General features: G+C 35.2%; 2 protein-coding genes across 5 annotated transcripts; both read right to left on the bottom strand.

Moving 5' to 3' along the window:
* Nucleotides 1-26: 26 nt before the first annotated feature.
* LOC145567821 (protein SWOLLEN 1-like) lies at nucleotides 27-17,579 on the bottom strand. Of its 4 annotated transcripts, none has more exons than XM_081627217.1 (16): nucleotides 17,441-17,579; nucleotides 17,233-17,307; nucleotides 13,294-15,095; nucleotides 12,694-13,146; nucleotides 9,609-9,874; nucleotides 8,548-9,038; nucleotides 8,306-8,358; nucleotides 8,107-8,214; nucleotides 6,213-8,020; nucleotides 5,682-5,790; nucleotides 4,162-4,342; nucleotides 3,967-4,034; nucleotides 3,774-3,886; nucleotides 2,351-3,211; nucleotides 410-491; nucleotides 27-329 (listed from the first exon to the last, which is right to left on the bottom strand). In XM_081627217.1, the coding sequence occupies exons 3-16, from the start codon at nucleotides 15,089-15,091 to the stop codon at nucleotides 322-324; spliced, it is 6,399 nt and encodes a 2,132-aa protein (XP_081483343.1). In that variant the 5' UTR covers nucleotides 15,092-15,095; nucleotides 17,233-17,307; nucleotides 17,441-17,579; the 3' UTR covers nucleotides 27-321. The 4 variants fall into 4 exon arrangements, with proteins under 4 accessions (XP_081483343.1, XP_081483341.1, XP_081483344.1 ...); XM_081627215.1 differs by having other exon boundaries at nucleotides 17,204-17,307; XM_081627218.1 differs by having other exon boundaries at nucleotides 17,427-17,571.
* A 4,011-nt stretch (nucleotides 17,580-21,590) lies between these two features.
* Nucleotides 21,591-23,635, bottom strand: LOC145566907 (uncharacterized). Its single transcript, XM_081626176.1, has 2 exons — nucleotides 22,898-23,635; nucleotides 21,591-21,776 (listed from the first exon to the last, which is right to left on the bottom strand). Exons 1-2 carry the CDS (start codon nucleotides 23,633-23,635, stop codon nucleotides 21,591-21,593), a joined length of 924 nt encoding a protein of 307 aa, XP_081482302.1.
* Between the last annotated feature and the right edge of the window lie 1,339 nt (nucleotides 23,636-24,974).

Consider the following 24,974-nt stretch of genomic DNA (forward strand, 5'->3'; position numbering starts at 1 on the left):
CAAAATACCAAAACATAAGATAACCATTGAAAAACTAAAATGCTATAGAAAGGCATCTTAAAGCCTTATACCAAGCTCAATCATGTACAAATGTCTTTGAGTGAGGAACCCGAGAGTAGGATCCACATTTTAAAGACCTACAATCAAATATAAACATCTACAGAGCAGATTTTACAACTAAAAACTAAACTGAGAAATTCCAGTCCTAGCTCCTAACAAAGTAACTATAAATATACAGACTGCCTGTGGACTAATAATCAATCAGTAGCCTTCTTCGCTTCCAGAATTGGGTTGAACCTCACGATAGAATGTCTCCTAAAGTTATTTTCCTGTAACAATGGCAGTCAGTTACTCAGTTTCATCTCATTAAAACATGGTACAATTGTGCACTGAGAAACAGATAATATACCTCGCAAATTCCTCCGACCCTTGTCATGTGAAACAGAAGGCATCTTGGGAATCACCATCGAACTTTGTAGACCTTCTAATAGCTGCAAATCAACAACTTCAGTTAGCCAAGCAAGTTATATGAAGCTCATGCATATTCACATGCAGCCAGCCAGCCGTAAGTAAGAAAGACTTCCTTATTCTAAGTCAGTGCTCATATTTGGGTGTTGAGCACCATTACATAAAATACAAGCCAGCTCAATGATAATGGCTATACATAATCAGCAAGGAGTATGCCTTTTGGTTCACCACCAACCCAATCCACAAGAGAGGTATGCCCTTTAGTTTGGCTAGTATCGGCCCTCTCATGGACCAATAAAGAGCAAAGAGCACATTCACATTTGCTCAATTCCAAGCCTTCCTGAGACCAAATTATCATAAAGAAAAGTATGCTGAAAGGCAATAGTGCTAAATGGTGTATAAACCTACATACCAGTCAAAAATACCCTACCAAAAGGCTAGGATCCTGTTTTCACTTATGTAAAATCTAATTATAATAAGCAATACAAGAATAACATCGTTCCAGATTTTGATAATAGTATCCAACAAGATGACAGGCCAGTAGCAAAGGGAGCTTATGGCAATCAAACATCTAAAAGATAATCAAAAATGCTTAACAGGTCTGTTAGGCACTTAGGCTTAGGCATGTACCTAGCTCCTCCCTACTAAAAACCATCAATAAACTACCCTTTTAACATTCATAGAGCAAGCAATCAAATACAATGTACCTTAATCGTGCATCCCTCATATACCCTATACATACCAATGAATCAAAAAGCACATATGAAGCACACAGCTGAATGAGCGATTGCCCCTAGGTCCTCAAGGCGCTGAATTAAAACAGGGATACCTCCAAGCTCATTATAAAATAAAAGATTTTTTTACATGTAACTAAAAAGTGTCCTATATTTAGTGATATTACAGTGCACAACTTGAAAATATAAGTGTTTTCATTATGATTACACTTAAAATATAAAATATTTTTCTGTTCCTGAATAACCATGTATGTAACTAGGTTCCATGACTATTATCAATTCCATACACCAAGAGATGAATACTGATTTGACATTAAGGTGACAGAAAATAAATCCAAAGGTACTTAGAAAAGATGACCTCCTAATGGAGACTCTATATAGTATAAAGATGCAGCCATGTAGGCCAACAATGGGAAAACCCACTAAGACTAATTAGCAGCAACCAAAAATTTTCCAACAGTATGGTATGAATACTAGCAAAGATTAGCCTCTCCAGTCTTTAAATACAGAAAACTATATAGAAATCTGAGAAAGTCAAAAGATTCCCCTGAAATCAACGGCTCATGTGGCAAATTGGACAAAACAAATGGCCACAAAATAGATAAATACTTTTTCCCTCTTCCTAACCATAAACTAGTCTTAAATTTTGCAGCAATGCACCGAACCCTATTGCAGAAGAGTAAAAAGAGATTATAGTAGAAGGCATAAAGACCACGATTTGAAATAATATTCCAGTGACAAAGAAAAAAATGAGAGAAGGGAAAAAAAAAAAAAAAAAAAAAAAAAAAAAAAAAAAAAAAAAAGACGACTTCAGAAAACGTTAGTGAAACTCCATCTTCAGAACTGTTCTACACTTCTCCAAATGTTAGCTTTAACAGATTATGTCATATTCACACGAGTCTCATTTAGTGCAGAATCAAGTTTGTCTGGATCTGAAATTTTTGGGCTTCACAATCTGAGACATTATATTTTCTATTGTGCTGCGTTAAGAATATTTTGAAGAAGTTTCGCCAATACTATACCCACGCCTGATGCGGAAATAAACACAATTTGCAGAAGTACAGAACACAAATTTGGAGACATTTTGAACCATTCTCCATGGATGCAACTATGTATGTGTATAAAAATTCCTAGTATAGAAAACTTACTCTATGTGTTGGCTGGATTCTGCGATTAGATCTACGAGGCTCGGAACCATCCATGTTTGACTTGTCAGTATTAGCAGAGTAGGCTCTGTCCTCCTCAATTTTACTCAACTTTCCACCAGAAGGCCCTAGTTTTCCTCTATTTAGTCTATCAGACTTGGTATTTGATGAAGGGATCTTCTTAGATCCAGTGCTCAGAGAATGAGGAAGTAAAGACGACAAAGGAGCTTCTGATGTATCTTCGCAGGCTTCTGAGCCATGGTCTATCAACTTTTCCGATGTATTATCATGACCAGCAGAATCCTCCACATCAGTTCCATGATCCATCGAATTCTCAACATCTCGAGTCAGTGTAGACCTAAAGTTTTCTTTAAGAGGCAGAGTGCGATGAGCTTTACGAGTGCTAGGAACTCTAGACTTTGATTCAGCTGTTCGTTTTTCCTTGGAATCATTTCTTGACGGAGCTTTCCATCCCCGTGAAGCTGCTCCCTGCGGCACCAAGTATTTTGTGAATTTGACCGAGTCATTTACTTCAATACTCTTATTGCTTTTAGTTGCAGGAAAATGTTTGCTGACTTCCATGAATTTCCGCTTCTTTCCAGTTGGCTTAGGAACTCCAAAAACTACTCCTCTAGATCCCTCCTTTTGTTGGTTAGTTCTCAAAGGTCGACGTGCAGCACGCTTGCTATCATCATTGGTAGTTTTACCAATGTCAAAAGTTCTCTCACTATTAGAAAAATTAAAAGATTTTGACTGTTCATGCTTCCCCTGAGCAGAATCCACATTATTTGATTCTTTATCTTTCGCTTTGGTAGTTGATTGTGAAATTTCCAGCTTTTGACGTTTCTCCTGTGGTGTATCACTCTGCACAAAAGTATTGAGGAATTCATCAGAAGAATTTCATTATGATGACAAAAATTCAATCAGAAAATATCACTCAAAAGGAGCTTTATTGACAAACTGATTTTTATTAACATAATTGCTTCTGACAACGTGCAGGAGAAACTAACAAATGGAATAAAACAAGAGTAAAAAAAACTCTCTATAATGTTTGATTGATTGATAATAAGCAGGAAATTAAAGCTTTTGTAAATGATATTTAAGTTTTCGAGAGGCTTGATCATCTACAAATTTGAAACCTACAATTTAAACAAAATAATCATATCATTGCTTGACATTAATTCCCTATTCCATAAATTTAGAATTTCTTCCCTAACTACACCCTAAGTCCCCCCAACTTATTCCCCAAACTACTCATAATTAACTTGTAAAGATACAGCCCTGAGGGAATGAGGTTTAAGAATAGCATTAGATACATTTCCTAAAATTGTGAACATCAGGAATTATGATATTAATTCATATGATTACACATGCTCAAGTATATATAGGCAAAAGAGCTATGCTTAGAAAATCCTAGAAATAATACCTGCTCAGAAGCATTTTGTACTCTTGAAGAGGAACATTCAATCCATTTCCCATTAATCCATGAAAGTGATGCTCGTAAATTCCACGCCCTAACAGTTGAAGTCTCTCCTTGGGCTGCAGCAAGTTTAATAGTCAGAATAAAGTAATTTCCTTAGAAAAACAAGATAACAATGTAATATAAATACAATTAGAACCTGGAATATGGACTTTTAATGTAGTTTCATCCTTTTCATTTTTTTCAGTCACCACACCTTCCCACCAGCTGAAAAAGGATGGGGGAATAAAGCATCAGAACCCATCTCGTATTATGATGGAGAATTGCACTAACAAAACATAGCACAACATGTAGACCAACAAAAATTAAACATAAGCTAATGAAGATACGGTACCAGTCATCAATCCACACATCAACTCTATCTCCAACACACCAAGCATAATCTCCAAGAGCAGCTCTGCGTCTCTTTCGTGTTTGCTGATATTGCAAAGCAGTCGAAGGATGGGCAGCACGTATAACAGGCGCTTTACCCCCTTCACCTTCAAGAGGTACCCATTCCCGGAGATTTCCGGAGCCTGAATTAAACAATTCACAAATGAAAATTTACAGTATAACAAAAAAACATATAATATTGCTTAAATAGATGACATCTTAACACCTGAGAGAACAAGGGAATTTTTCAGAAACACAATTAAAAAAATATATTAAAAGGGATGTAACAGAGAGAAAAGTGGTTTTAAAATTTACTTCAGGAATAATATGGAACAGAATACAGTGGAAATATACCCCATGCAAACATTTATCTAACTTCTAGCCAATATGTTATAAGCCACTGTGCAAGTTCAAAAACAGTTTACAGTACAGCAATTAAAACCTAAGATTCACTGTTTTAGTTATTAGACTAATAAGTAGAACTGTATTTTATTAGCTTCCCAAATCAGAACCTTTGTTTCTTAATAATCTAGTACAGCTAACAAAAAACATTGAATCCCCTGTATGACAAAGTTAAAATAGATAAGGTACTTTATTAATTAATTAATTAATCACGCTATGTTGCTGATACTGCAACAGTATCTTTGCATAGCTATCATGGAAAGAAAGGAGGGAAGGAAAACAGAGGTGAGGTGAGGGAAGGAGTGACCTTGCATTTTCCATCCAAATCTTTCCAACAATGGAAGTATGAGCCAGGTCCCTATTTAAGGGAATGGAACATGGATCCCCCCAATTCTCTTCCCAACTTCTCCCCCGACCGCCCAAATAAATAAAAAAAATAAAAAAGGGAAGTCATCGAAACACAGTACCTAGCAACCAATATAGAGACAGCTATTATCAATCAATCAAACATTATAGAAAGTTTTTTTACTCTTGTGCAAACATCTTAAGCCCACAAAGACGCTCATCTTAAGCAACATCACATATATCACGCATCAAAGGCAAAGGTTTTAGGTGTGTGCTTGAATAGTCCTCGTAAATTACCCCCCCCCCCCAATCCACACACATCTCTCTTCCCACTTCTCAAAAAATGCCCCAAAAATAAGAGAATTTTGTGAAAAGAAATGCAAAATAAATTACAAGATATATGGTCTCGTCTGCCACCCAAATAAAAAGAAAGAAAGAAAGAACAGCCACATAATTGACAGACTTGTACATGTTAATGCTAAGACTACAATCATGATCAAGACTCTTGTGCTAGCCTCATTATCTAGTTGCACACGGTAGCCAAATCTTTTAATAGTTGTAGGTACTAGAAGAACCTGTGACCCATACATCAATTCATTCCACATTGGATCAGAACAGGGTAAATATTATTCAGCAAAACATTTCATATTCCAAAGTCAGAGAAGCTCTTATCACTATTTGTTTCTGCCAGGAAAGTAAAAAATGACATAATGCGATACGACATATAGGATATACCTTCCTCAGACAAAAGATCGTTGTAACATACATAAGCTTTTCCTTCTTCTAAACTCAAGACATTTGCAGAGTACCAGGCAGACTTGAGGCCATTTCCAGGTTTAAATACCTTCCAAAAAGGAGAAAAGACAGAAATAAGGAGAGCGCAGAGAGGAAGCTAAAACAAGCCAATAGCCCAAAAAATTAATAGTGATACACACAAGTGCAAGCTATGTTACTCGGACTCGGGAACCCTTGTCCGACACGGGTACGTGTCCAAGTGTCCGACTCGGCTATTTTGTGAAAAAATTCTATGATTTTCAACTAAAATGAAGTGTCCATGTATCATACCCATGTCCGAGGGTCGAGGGTCCGACACGGGTACTTGAGGTAAAATGAAGAGTCCGAGTAACATAGAGTGCAAGTTACCCAAACAAAACAAAACAAAAAAACAAAGGGGGTAATCTAGATTGCTAAAATTCAGAAAGCCACATTCTTAGTATTTTCATGCATATGTAACAAATGGGTAGCAAAACTCTGATTGATACAAACCTCAACAGAAGAACCCTCCTTGAATTCTTCCCCAGCAAGTGTGCCCACTTCACGCTCATTCTTAAAATTAGTGGTACCCTGGAGAGAACCAGGTTCCGAAGCCACTCTGCCAGATTTTGACGTGTCAGGGATATTACGGTTTATCCCAGACCTAAAGTCCATTTTATCCATATGTTCGGAGCCCATGATGCCAACTGATGAGCTCACGCTGACATTCAAGGAGCCATTTAATCCCTCTGTAGAATGTATATCATCCGCACCTACAATCCTGGATCTTCCCATCTGTACAGAATGTTCTACAGGACTACTGGCAGGCACATCAGCATTGTTTTCTAAACTAACAGCACCACACTGTTCAGCATTCTCATCCCTCACCTTTTCTGCCAACACTGCAGAAGGTTGAGATGATTTCCAGCAGCTTTCTGGACCAGCTTCAATCAAGTCATTCAAAGGCAAAGGCTCGCCCATAGCAACAATTTTCCCAGCTTGGGATACTGCAGTTGCAGCAAGCTCTGCAGCTTTCACTATGGCATCCAAATTTTCAGCTTGTCTTGATGCGGCTGAAGCTGCTTCAACCCTCTTCTTAGCAGCTTCCTTTGCAGCTAGAAGTATTGAACTTGATTGACTACCGACATCATTATTACTCTTTAAAATGGATGTCGGTGTAGCATTTCCTATATCTTGCACGTCATTAGAAGATTTTCCACTAGACGACTTCATATCACCGGTTTTACTGGAAAAAAAAGCCTCATCAGCCATAAGCCTTGCTTGCAGTGCAGCATTACAAGCAATCTTTGCAGCAGCTGCAGCTGCTTTAGCAACTGATGCAGCAGCTGCAATTGCAACTGCTGCCGAAGCTAATTTAACTTCAGCTTCTGAGGCCAATCCAGAGTCCTTCTTCTTAGCCAACTGGCTCCACAGATCTTCACAGTGACGAATAGCAGCAGCGGCAAGATCTGCAGCATTCTCTGCTTGACTCTTAGCTTCTGCAACCTTACTCAATGTTTCTTCTGAGCAAGAGACAGCTTTCCCTGTATCTCCATCAACTTTTTTCGGTGGTTCAATGGAAGAAACTCTAGAAGCATCAACAACAAATCTGCTTAGAATAGCATCTGAAGGTTGACAAGCAGGACGTGGAACACCTATAGATGAGGATGGAAAAGTAGCCAAGTCTGAAATTACCACTCCTGTTTGAGCCTCAGAGACTGAGGAGACCTGGCCAGGATCAGAACCAGGAGCCTTTTTCCTCTTCCTAGGCTTTGAATCTACAATATGCTGCTTAGCTGAGGGCATTATCTTTGGATCTTGAAGTGCCGCCGGTCCTCCCAATAAAGGGCTGGAACTCACATTTTGAACAGCAGGACTAGAAGTTGTATGCTTCGCACTAGAAGTTAACACCGCTGAAGTATCATTGACGGGAATTAATTTCACTGTTTCAGTCATAGTCACCGGATGAAATCGAACACTTGAACTGAAGGCAGCAGTTTGTGGAGAAGCCATCCAGGGAGCAGGGAAACATGTCTGAGGTGGCCAAGCTGTATGACCAACATAATTTCTTAGCGGTGGAGTCTGAAAAGAATGCACAGGTGTAACTGATTGCTGAAAATCCACAACAGGGCCTTTATTCATAGCATTTGACATCAAGCTATCACGGGTTGGTGTTGAAATGTTCCAAAGCGGTGATGATAAAGGAATCATTGGATTAACAACCGCTGCAGGGGTGTCTTTGTTGGTGCCTCTACTCACAGGTGTAGCTAGCACTTTGCTTGAATGTGAGCCTTGCTTAACACCATCTGAGGCCCTAGGAACTAAGGTGCTTTATATTAGCACTAGCAAAAAAGAGGATGAACTCAAAAATACAAGAATTAGAAAGCATTAACTCTAACTGCTGTACCTGACTGTGAACGGGAAGGTGTTTCAGCAGCACTGGGACTAGATTTTTGATTTCGAACCCTTTCAACAGCACCTCGCCAAATAGGTTCCCAAGAATTACATGCTCCATCTAAAAGAGATACGTTAAAAGAGACATGTCAGAAGCCACTATAAATTTTGTCGACTCATATAGCTATACTTATGTTTGTATGATGACCTACCAGACGGTCCAAAGGCAGAACTCATACAGGCCTCATCAGGAGCAGTCCCTTGACTGCAAAAACCAAATTAACCATTATTTCAGAAAACAGGTGGTAATAAAAGTTTATTTCATCAAAGTGAACAGTTATTAGATGGACAGGATAAATAGCCTCCAAAATTCAAAGCCCCAAGCATGGCCAAAATCAACACCAAGCATAGATGAAGTATATAAGGAAAAGGGAAAGAAAGAGAAAGAACCAACATTAGAGATCCATAAACAAATATCTGTGCGCGCAACTGAACTTGTTGCATGTCTGTGAAAGACTGTCGAAATGAAGCTGACGGAAGGGTAGTATTGTTCAAAGCTGCAGTATTCAAATCTGGTAAACTTGATGTAGGAACAGCAACCACCCCAGAAGGTTTTTTGCTACTTCCTTCAATAATCCCATAGGCTTGCATTTGCCCAAACTGAGCAAGTGGACTGCTGATTGGTGGGCTCAACTGCATGTTGGAAACTTTGTCCGCTTTCATAGATGCATTATCCTGAATAGGACCCTTCAATTGATTCCCCTTCTTAGAATTTTCTTTGGCAGTTCCTTTTGCAGATCCTCGACGTCCTTTACGTTCAGGTGTGCCTCTACAGCCCCCAGGTCCACTTCCTCCATCAGATACTCGAGCATTTTGGCGAGGAGTTTTCTGTAGCGTTGTTCTTTTGGTCTTACCTTTGCCAGAAGGCGCAGTCTCCTCAACAACCTTAAAGAAAATTAAATAAGCAAATAGGTAAGCAGTTTAACTTTTTTTTTTAAAAAAAAAAAGAAAGAAAAGAAAACATGTACTCCCTCCGTCCCTTAATACAAAGTCTCTTTTGATTTTTACGCGGGAATTAAGAAAGTTGTAAATTCTTTAAAACTAACGATTAAAAGTACATTTGTGCATGTGGGGTTAGAGAGAGATAGACAGAGAAAAAGTAGTTGGGAATAATTGAAGAGATAGAGAGAGAAAGTGTTGGAAATTGATGTTAAAAGTACAAAAAAGTAAAGGAAAAAAGATGACAACTCATCAAAAAGAGGGGTATTAATGTCAAAAAATACAATCTTTAAATAGAAAGAGGCATTGTATTTTAGTTTACCCAAAAAGGAAATGAGGCTTTGTATTAAGGGACAGAAGGAGTACCTTTCAAGGATTCCACAAAATGACCTTTTATAAAGTTATTTTGTTTTACAAAAAACACTTAAACAAACTCACTCTTCCTAAAGAAGCTGAAATTGAAAGTATGGCAATCCAATAGATACACTTGGAAAATAAAAGGTGCCATGGTATTACCTTGCGTTTCTCAACATCAGGGAATGGAGACCAATTCTTTGCGGGTTCTTTCTCGGTCGTATCTGGCAATACATTGACTTTAAATGTGAAGCTGCTATCTTCTACCAATAGATCTTTTCTTTTTGGGTCCTCAGAAGTAGATTGAATATCTTTGACAACCTCATCAGAGATATGACTCCTACCTTCCTCATGGTTATCCTTCTCCATTTGAGAAGGCTCACTTGAGCTGATGATGGTCGGAGAACCACAGGAAGTCTTATCAAATTCTGTGCAGAAAGAATACATATTTTAGAAAAGATACAAGAAATTCAATTTGCTTGTAGAAACTGTAAAAGGCATTTGGTTATCCATAGTAGGTGTACATTCAGATTTTCGGAACATGATAAGGACATTAAGAGGGGCCTAAGCAACAAGGAGTAAGGACAACAGGCAAAGCGTGTCCAAGAGTTTAAGGCACAGGCGCACAGCAAGGTGCACATAAAACAGTCTTCAACACATTAAACTTCAGGAAAACAATAAATAAACTAAAAAAATCACATGCTGTGTAAATATACTAAAAAGGTCACAAAATTTTCTAATAGTCGATCAGTATTATACAATATAAAATAAGAACACGACTCTAGTATATTAAAAAGATGAAAAGACAATCAATTGTCACCCAAAATATACAAAGGCTCTGAGCACAATGGGGCAACATGTGTGTGCTTCATCAAAAATAAAATATTCTGATTAAAAAAAAAGTACTACCTCCGTTTTTTTTTTAAATGCATCACTTGAGAATTTGCACTATCCATATGTTACAATTGACTTAATTTTTTCACTACTATATAATTTATAAACATGGTCATGTAGTATATTGTTGGATTTGTTACAATGTCTACTATCATAATATAATTTTGTTATAATTTTTAATAATATCTAATTAAAGATATTAATGGTCAAAGTTGTGTCTCGACAAGTGTGAAAATTCAAGTGATGCATTTAAAAAAAAACAGAGGGAGTATTTGTGCGCCCCGGAGTGCCTAAGCACGCCTCATCTAAATCACCTAGCCTATAATAAAATAAAAATGCACAGCCCACATTCCCCCACGCCACAGTGTCTAGGTATGCCATTAATAAACTGGTTGCACCTGGAAATCACCCTTTGTGCTGCCGCGTATTATCTGTGAGCTTAGTTTAACAATAATCAACACTTTTTTAGTGTGCGGTTGGATGTGCAAATCAACTATTCAAGGTCCAATGTCCAAAGCTTACAAACTTTCACATAATTACCTCACTGGAGGAAGATACTGCCAGAGAAATTGTAATGTATAATGGGAGTAAGAAGCATCACAGCAGCTCATTGATGCTACATTATTAAACCCAAAAAGTGAGCAAGAAGCTAGGGAAATTTCTGTTAACCTTAAGAATAATTGCCCTGTACTCAAGAAGAATCTTAGTATCCATACCCCAACTAATGAGGTTTGAAAGACGAAAGGCTCCTACTAATGCATTTATGTTTTGGGAAATTATCTTTGGTACTCGTGTATTATTTAATTTTCTCTTTGGTGAACAGCAAAAAATTCAATTATCTTTGGTAATCATGAATTATTATTATATATTAACAACAGCATTAGTGAAATATTTTGGTTAAAATATTTAACTTAAACGTACTTTATAAAAGGTTAAATAATTAATTGGTTGTAGGGGGAAGAAGTGGTGGGTTATTTTTAAATTATTTAATTATTAAACCAAAATAACTACGTGTTATAGAAGTTACTAAAAGTACTCTATAGTAATAATACTACGTACAAAGAGAAATTAAGCATATAAATAATAAAAAAATTATGAGAAAAACCCTTATAAAACACATAAAACTAAAATATAAAATTCATGCGCGACAACCACAATGCAGTCCGCGATCAACGCATTAGTCCCGTTACCGAAATATCGCGACCGTTTCCGCAATCGCGACTGAAACCGCATTTTCGAACCATGGTTCAGGTTCCATCCCAAGGCTGCTATGTAACTGGAGTGAAGTGAAAGTTCAAATATAAGGCAGCCAATTCCTCTCCTTATTTTTCATAAATGAGAACTAAGGGGTGTGCTATTTTTGGCACTTGGTTCTTTCAGGACTGGCCTTTGTTTACCAATATATACCTACCTTTTGATGTTGCAACATGGGGGAGATGCATAAGTATTAGAGGGACAACGTGATCAGGAGAGGCAGAGTGAGATATTTGTTAGGGGGAGGGGGTGAATAAACGAAACCTATGTGATGAGGAGAGAGAGAACCAAAATCCAAAGGAAGTAACTTTGAAACTATTTTAAATTTACCAAATTTCCTAAAAAAAAAAAGTACTGCTACTTATTAAAGTTATAATGATCTGAGGGAGTATTCATTAAATTTTTTATGTCTCACAAATAATACCCATTTGTTGCAAATAATAAGAAATGGAGGTATTATATAGAAACACAAAACAAGGCATGACCCCAAAGTGAGTATAAATTTAAAGGAAGATCTCAGAGTATCTTAAATCAATGACATCCCTTTTTTTATTAAAAAAAAAAAAAGACATAAAAACATAAGAATGTTTTAACCAAATTCACATAGGGAAAGGGTCAAGACCAAAAATGTGAAAGGATAAAAGTAGCTTAAAACTAAAGGAAAAAGAACGAGTACAATTGAAAATCGGCAGCATTACAAACACTAAAAAGTAGCATGAGTACACATAAAAAAAAATTCCAAAGCCTTTGCTATATCACCTGTCAAGGCATTTGAAAGAGAACACGAGAAATTTTTACTCAACAGAATTCTAAATGCACGATCATATCCTCATCATGTAAGGTTTGTTTACATATACATCCCACAAACAAACCCAACGTAGAACTTATTCATCGAAATGAAGTGTTAGTCAAGATTGTTGAAGGATGCTGTCAAAAAATTTGCTTTTTTTCCCTAATACCAACCAAATATGGCCATGTGCTCCAACAAAAAATGGATAAAGCTCTAAAGGAACCAGCAAAGTAAGTAAACAAGACTACTCTGCAAGGAAAATGACGGAATAAAGAGGAAGTAACATAATAACAAAATAAACATTCATACCTGAATTTGGTGCAGACTCACTTTCTTCCTCCTTAGACATTGCTTTCACATGATTTTCACCACTGACCAAATGAGCATCAGCACTTTCCTTCAAACTTGACTTCGTATTGCTATCAGATATAGCCTGCATGTGATCTGAGTACAAGCAATTCATAGCTTCTGCTGATGAATGTTCAATGCTGCAGACATCATCAATTTTATCCACAGGTTGCAGGGACTTTGCAGCCATTTCAGAATTTCCATTAGAATCATCAGCCACTCTAACTTCAACCTTAGAAGTGCTATCAGCTTCAGCTCCTATATTTGTATCATTAGATTCCTTCGTTCCAGCTTCTTCACAATCATTGGCTGAATGGTATAATCTAACAGCTGTAGGCTCCCTTTGTCCAATTTCAGGGCAATCATCTAGTGCAGTTGAAGCACTGGTTGTTGCGAGAGGAGAAATGCTTTTTGCTGAATCAAATGAGCTTAAGTTAGCATATGAAACTGTTTAGGGCCATAATCAATAGCAATTCACCATACAAATATCGCCAAAACACTTGTTAAAAATTTTGAAATACAATAGTGTCAGCACATAGTATCATACACTCTGTGTAGTACCTGATTCCGGTTCGCCAGGAATCTGAGGCTGGAAATTATGAATGGCATTATTACTTTCAACCCCTTCACCAATTTCAAGAGATTGAGTTCTCTGATCAATTTTCAGAGTTCCAGCATTCCCAGATTCAATATTCCCAAGCTCAAGAGACACTTCTTTATCTGCCTCTTTTGTTTTACAATTATCCTTCTCACTTACAGAAAAATTAACTTGCCTACTAACATCCTGAATCCCTTGAATGAAAACATCCTTACCGTGAGAAAATACAATAGCAGCAGATTCCTCTCCAGTGACTACACACTCACTATGACATCCTTCAACATCTTCTGTATGCTTGTGATCAGCACCATAAGACAAAACTGCCACATTAGATGAATTACCAAGATCAGCTTCACCAATAAAATCTGTTTTTTTCACTGAAACTCCATTGTTATCATTGGAAAGCAAATGCATCCCAGACATACTCTCATGATTCATTTGTAATGCTGATACATTTTCCTTGTCATTGTCCTTTTTGTGAGGCAAGTGCACAGTAACATCCATATCTTGCTCAGTACTTGCACAATGTCCAGAATGTAGGCTGCCTGACTCAGCAGGATGCAGGGCAAAATCCATTGATGACCGACCCTGTTGATCGTCAAATGGCTCATTGGCCTCTTTACTTGCAGTAAAAACATCTTCACGCCTCGAAGTCTGATTTGAAGTGGAAGTGGTTTCATCATCTCCTTCCAAAGATTTCAGCTCAGACTCTCCTTTAACTGAGTTATTTGTAGAATCTCGGAAAAAATGATGGCTTGCCTCCTTACAGTCCCTTCCAGAATCTGAAGTCAAACTAGGAGAATTGCTCACAGTAATTCTAGCAACACCTGCCTTTTCTTCCAAAATAGCAGTGTCTTCTAGTGCAGTCATGCTGGAAATCTGACTTTCATCTCCATCATTACTGCAGCTTTCATGAGAAGCATTAGGTTTTACTTGTTGAGGGGTTTTTGAGGTGCCTAGAATTCCAATATTAGGAGCGAAATTATTGCCTTCATCTACCAAATTCAAAGAATCTCCTACGGCCCCAGAGTTCATAGTCTTCTCAACAGATATTTGGGATTCTTTTAATTTTTCACCAGCACATAAATCATGAAAAGAATGCACAACTTCATTTGTTGATGTTCTACCATTGTCACACAAAGCACTTTGATTGACATTACTAGAATCGCCACATGCAGATTCGATCTTTGCATGTGTAGCTGAAGGGTCCTCCAACTGCCTTACCATATGCCTTTCGGAAGCAGAAGAATCTTCGAGAACATCACCAGGCCGTAATGCAGTATCAGGGTTTACAACACATGCATCATTGCTTTCTTTTAGTGTAGTACCTGTTTCCCCATGTTTACTCGGAATGCCTTGATCGTGAGTGGCATCCGATTCTGGTAAAATCGATGCCCCAGGCATCATCTCTTCCTGACCAACAGATTTTAAAAGCATTTCAACAGATTCTGAGGATGTTGCCTCGGACCAAACATTATTTCGTCTAGATATAGAGCATGAATCAGCTGGAGTTGAATTGAACTCCATTCCATTACTGTCTCGGGAGAAATCTTCTATCCACTGGTTATCTTCTTGACTTTGGATACCCAAAAAAACCTCAGTTTCAACTAGACTATCAAATCTCAAATGTCCTTGGAGGCTGTCATCAAAATCAAACTTTGGAAAATCATACGGTCTTAATGTGGAAGATCTAGATCTACCTTCACCAGCTAACTGAAGATTATGGTGCGAAGTATCATTGTCATCATAATCCATTGGCATATCCCTGGTATCACAGAAACTGTGAGGGACAATACCACAGAAGATTGACTAATGCACTAAAGATCCAAGTATACATATTGAATTCAAAAGGAAAAGCATTTGCAAGCCACATCAAAACAGAAAATAAGACATAATTTAAAAGTCCACAAATCATGTAATCCCACATGAAGACTTCATAGCAGCTAAAATTTTCCTCATTGCACTTCAATCCAAGTATTCACACAAATTTTAAAAAACACAGTTAATTAATGGAATTAGATCTATTACTTATTAAATAAATTTATTTAGATTTGAACTCACTACGCTTGGTCCCAATGTGTAATCACGACCTTTAGAGAAAGCACAACCAAGATATCTCAAAGAAAATAGGTCCCGTAACCACAACCTTCAGAGAAAGAGCAACCAGGACATCTCAAAGAAAATTGGGCCCGATTGAAAAGTCAATTGATAATCTGCATATCTGAAATTTCCTTAATTTTTCTTTGATCACTCTCTAAACCTTGTGGGCGTTAGGTGGTTGTAGAAACTAGAAAGTTACACTTCCCTTGAATTTGTAATTTCATTGATTTTCAATTCCTAGAAAGTGATCAAAATTGTTTGATTGGCCATACGAAGATGAAAGTCCCATGGGAAGTTCTACTTCCTAGGTGAGGCTAGGTAAGCCGAAAGCTACTTCTCCTATTTTGTGGGGAGTAGAATTTCCTAGAAAGTTCCATGCTAGTACCAATCTAACAACTTCTTGAACCTTGATTTCCTAGAAATTTGTACTTCCCGTGCATTAGACAAGCAATAACCTTATCTACAGACAATAAAACTGCCAGCTTTTACAGCAATAAAAATGCCAGCATTTCTCAGTAATTATGGTAAGGAAACAACATAACAAGCCAATATGATTATTTCTCCTGGTAATTTAATCAAGGATACACCTCAAAGACTTTTGACGTATGCTACACACCTGCCCTTGATCCCTCGCTTACAAACCAAACAATAACTATGGTAATGGGGTTAAGAAAGGGGGAACTTTGTTTAGCTCCTAAAATTCAGAGAGCTAAGGGTCTGTCTAACCAAGCTCTAGCTCATTGGTACTAGCAGCCCAAAAATAATACAGATAATTATGAAAGTGATGTTTTATATGAAAAACTTTTCTCATTTTCTTTAAGCTACTTTTATGAAGATAACAAACAGACTGATCAAGCAGACTAGCACCTGTAATTTTAATTCTACGATTTTAACATTGCCTTTTAGATTAAAATTTCAAATTCAAAGTTCTCACCTATCCCTTCAAACTGTGGGATTCCTTAATCAGAACTTCAGACCATCACTCGCACTTAGGGGTAACATACTATTCAGTCTTTGAGCAAATTAAACAAGGTGTTTATTAATTATTACCACGTAGAAAAAGGTACTCCATACAAAACAAAGAGCACAAAGTGTCTTCCAAACAGCAGCCAAAATTAATATTACCATGATATAAGATATATATCAAAATTCAACGCAATCAAGGTTCTCATATTTTGACTCGAATGGTAACTATCATATAAATTCAACATACTATAATAAAATTCACTGCATTAAGTATAGCAGACACACATTAAGGAAAACTACCTTTCCTTTTAAAAAAAAAAAAAAAAAAAAACAATGACGAACCTATGTAGGACTATCTAACTATCTTCCTAAATACGCAAACCAAAGCACTACATGTGAATTTGGGCACTCAGCACACCAAAAGAAAACTCCCCGATTCGGTCTATAAATCTACAATTCATCTAATATCTAAGAATGCAACATATATCTGCACATGTGCACATAGTTATCTTATAACTTGAATCAAACCCGAAACGAAAATTTTTAAGATTAATTAATTACCAAACTGGATCAAAGAGAATTTAAAACAACCAGCCTTTTCCAACCTAATGCAATTCATTAGTTAGTACTTAATACACTACACTAGTAACGGTAGCACTAGCAGCAGTGTAGTATAAGCACTCAGGACAACCAAATTCAACGAAAAAGACGGCATTTTTCATCAAAAAAAACCACCATTTGAAAGTGAGAAGTGCAATGAATCCCAGCAAAATTAGCGTACGCATAAAAAGGAGAAATGAACAGTACCATAACAAATAAGGCAGTAGAGACGCTACCTCCCTCCATTCGGCGACGAAATCCAACCCGTTGAATTCAAAACTCTGCTAATCGAACGGACATCAGCCAAAACCCTTGAAACAAACAATCAACAATAACAAAAATTCTAGGGTTAGCCGCAAAAACTACCAAACTCAAACTCAATCTACAAATCACAAAGAAACGAATTTCATAAATTTAGTAAATAAGAAACCCTAATTCAGTCACCGGAGTACTGGAAGCTTCCAGTTTGCGGCGGCAAAGACGGCGGAGCTCCGGCGAATTCGAGGAGAGAGAAAGTGAGTGTGTGAGAGGGGAGGAGAGAGAAAATTTGGTGAGTCGTTTTCGATGGGAAAATGTTAAAATGAGAAAAAAGGAGGGAGAAAAGAGGAAATAAAATGAGTGAATAATATAGAATTTGAAAAAAGTGAGGAAAATTTGGAAATGATCTAACGGTGGAGAGTTGAAGAGAATAGGACACGTGTAAGGGTCTGGATCGTTGGATGGGAAGAGTGAGGAAAATCAAAAGGGTCAACTTTGATTGACATGGCGGTGACGGAGCTTGTGTGAGAGTCGGTAAGAGAGTGATGTAGTGGAACGTGTTGATTGGGCGGTGAAGGGAGTTTGGTGACTTGGGATGTGAGTTTAGGGTTTTAGTTTCTCCGTAGGTTTTAGTAGTGTAGTGACTGTCTGTGTCTTGTTGATTCTTGAGTTATCCTATAGCGGGTGTCACATGATGAGCACGTGGTTGAGTATTGGTGGATGGATCACGTATGTCTTTGCCTCCTAGTACACCTTTTTAAGGTTTTAGGGAGTCTTTTCAATCCTTTATTTTCTTTAAAAAAAAAATTTAAAAAATCTAAATAGAAATTATTAAGTGAGAAAAATTCTTGCGGTTTTAAAAAAAAAAAAAAAAACTGTGAGAAAAATTAAATTAGGATAAATGTCGGCCTAATTGTGAACAGAAACGAGAAGATACATTTATAAATTTTAAAGTTTTAACACTTTATCCATATTGTATAATGAAGTTTTAACCTCTTAAAATTCTACCATTACACGCGCACTAGCAGTAGTTATTTATTGTATAATGAAGCTGCGATTTAATAGAAAAACTGTAAAATCTAATTAAATTAAAAGTTATTATAGAATATATGAATTCAATCTATTCACCGTGATAATTTTAATTATACTAGTGATTGTACCTTGTAGTGTACCGTCAATTATCAAGTTTTACCATTTGTACAATATGAGCTACTTAATTTTACTCATTTTCGCAAAAGAAAATCTGTTACACACACTTATTTCTTTTAACTTTAGTTATTAGAATTCAACCAATTCACTATGATAATATTAATTATACAAACGGTTGTATAGTATCTACAGTCAATTATCAAATTTTACCATTTTCAACATTCAATGCATTACAATTAATTACTTTAATTCCTAGTTGGCTAACATATTTATTACATCTACATTGAACTAAAATACATTATTCCAAAAAAAAAAAAAAAAAAAAAAAAACTTTGCCAATTATTATGTTAGTAGAAAATATTCAATAAATTACAATAGTTTCCTTCCTATTTGGGTAGTATATTTATTATTACATATACATTATTGAACTAAAGTCTATTATATATTTATATATATACATCATATCTTACATATTAGGTATTTGCAATTTAAAAAGGATAAACTTAGATAAGGTAATGTATCAAAACACAATATATTAAAATAAAACATACTCACACCATTACATGTATTTAAACTTAATTTATCATCTTTTAATGGGTAATAACTAGTGAGTAGCCCAGACCCCAGGTTGCTACTGTTGTAGACGTGCAATAGGTAATTTTTTAAAAAGGTTTTTCAAAATTGAAATTGTCATTATTAAACCAGAATTAAGTTATTCTCAGAGTTTTTTTGTTTTTTTTTTAATTTTTTTTTTTTTGGGTGTTTAGAGAGCCACAAGGGCGTGGGTGAGAATAGATCCCAGAACCTTGTGGAATTGGAAGGGAAACTCTAACCACTTGAGCTATCTCTCACTCTCTTTTAATTTTTTTTATTGAACCTTGTGGTTTGCACATATATAATGTTCTTTACATTTTAATAACATAGTTGATATTTGTCTTAGATGGTTAAATAGCCAATTTAGTTATAAGAGGTTTAGGGTTTGATTCTCCTTATCCATATGCTTTTATATGGAGTAATATTGGTTTCTTGGGAGATGACTAATATTGTTTGAGTGATGATGTGGCGTCTTGAAATGTTAAAAAGATGACATGGCGGAATACAAAAGGGACTACGTGGCACATCGACGTTATTAAAAAGGTCTTTTAATAGATTAGTATAGGTTGACAACTAAATATAAAAAATGGTATTTCTCCATATCCATAATATTTTATCAAAATCATAAATGAAAATCAATACTCCGTACCTTGTTTTTTTTTTTAATTAATTAATTTATTTATTTTTAATATAATATATTCATAGTTGAGTTGTGTGATATTAGCGAATGTATGTGCAAACATTTTACAAGTATAAATACAAAAATATACACTTAATAAAGCAAAGAAATAAAATTAAATTCATTGGGTGTATTCAATTCATCAAATTTTCACTTATTTAAACTTAATAGAATTTGCCATAACTTATTTACACATTCTTCTCCTGATTTGTTCTTTGTTCATAAATTTTACTTATTACGTATTTACAGAGTATTTGTTATGACATTTTGGGGTAAAAATAACTACGCCAATCAACATTGGAAAGACCTTCCAACCATGAGGTTGGGGGTTCAATCCCCATTAGAGGCACTTTGAGGGTGGGGATTCCTTACCCTTTCCCCCTCACTCTCAATGTGTCTGGCCTGCAAATATCGAACCAAAAAAACCGTGAGGGTTGAGGTTCGGTCAGGGTCCTTCTTCTTACCATTAAAAAAATAATAAAAAAATAAATAAAATAAAAAAATAAAAAAAATAAAAAATAAAAAAAATAAAAAATAAAAAAAATCAACATTGGAAAGATTATTACATGTAAAAATAAACTACCAAGCTTAGCTTGGTCTAGTGGGAAAGATTGCACCTTCCAACCATGAGGTTGGGGGTTCAATCCCCATTAGAGGCACTTTGAGGGTGGGGATTCCTTACCCTTTCCCCCTCACTCTCAAAGTGTCTGGCCGCAAATATCGGACCAAAAAAACCGTGAGGGTTGAGGTTCGGTCAGGGTCCTTCTTCTTACCATTAAAAAAAAAATAAAAAAAAAATCAACATTGGAAATATTATTACATGTAAAAATAAACTCATGACTAACATTAGTAATATACATTTTTCATGTAGTGGTTTATGCTGTTCTTGCCACAGCAGTGTAAAAAAAAAAAATTCTCTATAGTTTTCACAACTAGAGTGTACCCGTGCAAAATGCACGGGATATATATTTTATAGAAAGATATTACAAAGATCTAATAAAAAAAATATATTTTAAATATGTAAAGTTGATTGTGATATATGGAGTAGTAACCAAATTTAATATGAGGCTGGATACACCCGTGTAGCTAGCTATTATGAAAGTTACTCTGTAAATGTTATAAGGGTTACCCGTTCGGCCGCCATTCAACGTTATAATTGTTATCCATTAGTGTTATAAGGGTTACTCCGTTAGTATTGTTATTTTGTAAACAGTCACACTGTTGGCTTGTTGCACAAAAATAGGGAAAAAAAATAAAAATAGTAGAAGTGGAAGTTATTTGGATTATTTATTTTTTTTTTTTTTAAATGGAAGTTATTTAGAGGATAGTGCAAAAAAAAAGGAAAAAAAAAATAAAATAAATAAAGGGAGAATTGAGGATTGAGGTTTTGAAGGCTTCTCATTCACTTACTCTACAATTATATTATAGATACCACCCTTTTTTTTTCCTATTTTTTATTTTATTTTTAAAAGTATACAACATGTACATGTAGTGTAAGTCTGTAATTGCTACTGATCTCAATAATTAGTCTTTCTTTTACATCAAATATAAGTACAACCACAAGATCAAATGAGATGATATAAAGCTAGAATAGAAAATTGAATAACCATTTTATTAAATACGAGTAAAACAAATAAAACTACAAGGCTACAACCACAAATATGAGATAACAAATATTAAAACAACAACTCCTAATTTTATAATTAATAAACAAAAAAACGGACGGAGTAGTTAAAATACACCGTGTGTGATGACCAACAAAAAATATTAGCATATAAACAAAAACTAATCTAGGGAATCAATATGCAAAGAATACATATTAGCCTATTAGGTGATTAGTAACTAAAATTAGAATTGGCATATATGCAACATATGTTGGACTTCTAAAACAACATCGTATAATTAACAACATTGTTAGTGGAGAAGATCCTTAATTTGCTGTTTAATTGATGGATCTGCCTCATAATCATCACAATGTTCTTCAAGTACTAGAAGAAGTTCCAAGGGAACTAAGCACTGCTCCTTTGCATATAGCTTCTCTTGAACTAAACTTGATGACAAAATTGGAAGGTTGCTTAAATTGGCCTTTTTGTCATTATCCTGCAAAAATTGACAAATCCAAATACATAGTCCTAGTCAGATTACGATTTCATTATAGTGTATACTAGCAAACAAATTCAAATTTAACAAATTCATACTAGGGGTCGTGTTTTGACCATTAATATCTCTTCATCAGTTCATCAACATTGATTAGACTATTACGTAGTTCACAAAATATTTACAAAGCATATTAAAAAAAAAATACAAATATTGTAAGTTGCCTATAAATTACGGAGTAAAAAAACTAAAAATAAAGAAGTGACAAATAAATAAATTAGTCTTCCTAAAAAAAAAAGTTAGTCAAATAATAACTGTTTTCCTATTATTATGCCTAAAATAGTGGTTTTAATTTTGACAGCTAAATAATGGATAGTAACAAATTTTTATTTAGGTCACAAGCTTGTCTAATAACTGCCATAGCAGTCAAAGCACTACCAAGATTAGTAAAAATATAATAAAAAAAAATAGCTGAAATGCAAAATGTATTTTATATCTCTGATAATAATAATTTATCTCTAAAAACACAGACAATAAATTAAATAAGGATAACAAATGTTTGCAAAATCAACTAATAAATCGATAATGTTCCAAAAGAAACTGTCATGTTAGTACAAATCTTGTTTCATTAATTGTTACAGGAGAGCAACTTTTGAAAGGAAAAATAGGGGAGCAATTCAACATGTTTTGTAAGATATGATAACATGACTATTATATACAAGTATACAGTGAGTCACTCTCATTATTGTATTCTTGCAATTAATATTTGACTCGATGATTGTTGGTGCTCAATTGGCACATGACATATCTAGAAAACTCAACTTGACTTAATCCGAAAAATACATAACATAGCTAACATAGCACTTCATACTAATGACTCAATTCAAACGATTCGTTTGTCGCCTTTAATTCTTGTCTAAGAACAATATTAGATACTCCGTATTGCTTTTATATAAACAAAATTGTGCAATAATGCAATCCTAATTAATACGAGTACTAATCATGACTAGTTATTAAAATTAGAAAAAAAAAAAAAAAAAAAAATATTCAGCTGAACAAACAGGAAAAAAAAGAGCTGAAATAATAAGAATGAGTAATATACAATCAAATCAAATAAAAATTACCTGTTGTAATGTTTTGATAGACTGAAGAATTCCCATTTGAGCTTGCATAAACTTAACATATTTAGCAGCAGCTTGAAACATTTCAGCAGTGTTCATCTTATTACCTCCAGGAATCAACTTCCCTAATTCCTGAGTCTTCTCAGTAATCTTCCTCCTCCTTTCTCTAGCTGCCTTACTCTGAGCCAATACCGCCTTCGCCTTATTTCCACTACTCCCACACCCTTCATCAAAATTAGCTCCACCCTCATTACCATTACAACAATAACCACAATTGCGGGAATTGTTAAAATTATCATTCACATAATCAACACTAAACTCCGGCACCGCGAGAGCTTCAGGAATGTAGGATTCATTGAAACAGGGGAGATGAGCTGAAACCCTCTGTTTCTTGTAAAAAGGGGTAGTGAATTGAGAGGAGTAATAATCATTATCCTCGAATGAGAGAATTTCCTCGGCCGGCACGATCGCGGGAGGTTGGAAATCGACATACGAGAACGGGGAGAAGTTGTTATTGCAGTTCTGAATGTTGCAATCATAGTTGAAATCAAGCTGTTGTAAAGGGATGGGATCAAACAGGGGCTCATCGAAGTCGAAAAGCGAAGGAGGCAGAGGATCAAAACAGAGGAGCTCTGTTTCAATAGGTGGTGAAAGAATGTTGTTAGGATCTTGGAAATGAAATTGGTGAAAAGGGTAAGATTGGTTAAGGAAGTAGTTAGGATTTTGCCAATCTAAAGCCATAATTATGGTTAGCTGATTTGTTGTCTAAGCTGAGGAAAAACAGGGGATTTAAGAGAGAAAGAAAAGACTGAGCAAAGACTAGAGAGTAGAGTTGAGTAAGAGAGAATGAGAGGAGTAACTGCTATAAACTGCTAGAGAGAGAAAGAGAGGAAGAGGAGAGAAAAAGAGAGAGTGAGAACTGAGAAGTGGGAGAATAACTGTCACTAAACTTTTGGAGGATCCGAGGTTTGAGCAGTTAGGGTTTTCAGGGGGTATATTACATTTCATTCGCGCCTTTTTTTTATTTATTTTTTATTACGGTTTTCTTTTTTTCTTTTCTTTCTTTTTTTTTTGAGGTTGGGGTTAATGCAAAATTACAATGTGTAATTAACTTTGTTTTAAAAAAATCCTGATCTTAATTCAAAGGTTAATAAAAATAGTACAAAATTTTTTTTAAAGGATTACATAAATATTACGAAGTAAATTAAATTAGACACTAATTATCCTCTATATGTTGTTTGATGAATTATTTTACCATGTATAATGCATTTTCAAATTAGTATGGAGTGCTAACTTAGAAAATATATTAAATGTTTATATGTAATAGTTTAAATATTACAATTTTCTTGTACAAAAATGCATCTCTGTGGTTTTGGATAGAGTATTACATAAATTAAATGATCCAACTTTTATTTGGTTCGTTATGAAAGGTTTGGATAATGCCATAATGGTTATATTGCTAGAATTTTATGTCCCATACAACACATATAGGCTAAAATCTTTTCGTTTCTCACAACTAAAGTGATTGATGTTAATTAAATCCAATATAGTATGTCTACCATAGATGGGCCTAATGTAATCTTATATGGAATATATTTTAACAAAATCTTCTTGAATTCTATTGGGTTGAGTTCTTCGTAATTTCAACTGCGCAATTGAATTTTGTACTAGTTTTTCTTACCTTAATTATTGGGTTTTCTTTGTTTTGTTTTGCTGGACTAGAATCATAACAACTCACTTTTTATTTGACTGATAATGTAAGGGCTTCAAAAGGCATGGATCATGAGCTAGAGATTACTCACGGCCGGTCCAATATCATTTTACATTTATGCCCATACAACAAAGTAAACATAATACAGTACTACTTGATAGATTTTAGGCTTTTAGCTCATTTTACATTCAACTAATAAAAAATGCTCCTATAATAAAGTGAAATTTTGCAATAAAAAATGCTCCTATATGAAGTGAAATTTTGCAATAAATTACTTATCAACATTATGGCATTCTAAAAAAAATGTATCAATTGCTTAATCATAACTTAAATTTCTAATTTTAGGAATATAATAAAGTGCATTTGTCA

The sequence above is a fragment of the Chenopodium album genome, chromosome 11 (genome assembly GCF_948465745.1).
Source record: "Chenopodium album chromosome 11, dcCheAlbu1.1, whole genome shotgun sequence".
Classification (NCBI taxonomy): Eukaryota; Viridiplantae; Streptophyta; class Magnoliopsida; order Caryophyllales; family Amaranthaceae; genus Chenopodium; species Chenopodium album.

Bases quoted from the DNA above. Each gene is read 5' to 3' on its own strand.
- LOC145567821 (XM_081627217.1), bottom strand. From the start codon at position 15,091: ATGCCAATGGATTATGATGACAATGATACTTCGCACCATAATCTTCAG. The intron at 13,147-13,293 runs GTACTACACAGA...CATTTGATTCAG, and splicing joins TCCTGGCGAACCGGAATCAG to CAAAAAGCATTTCTCCTCTC. The intron at 4,035-4,161 runs GTACCGTATCTT...ATCCTTTTTCAG, and splicing joins GATGTGTGGATTGATGACTG to CTGGTGGGAAGGTGTGGTGA.
- LOC145566907 (XM_081626176.1), bottom strand. From the start codon at position 23,635: ATGGCTTTAGATTGGCAAAATCCTAACTACTTCCTTAACCAATCTTAC. The intron at 21,777-22,897 runs GTAATTTTTATT...CAATTTTTGCAG, and splicing joins CTATCAAAACATTACAACAG to GATAATGACAAAAAGGCCAA.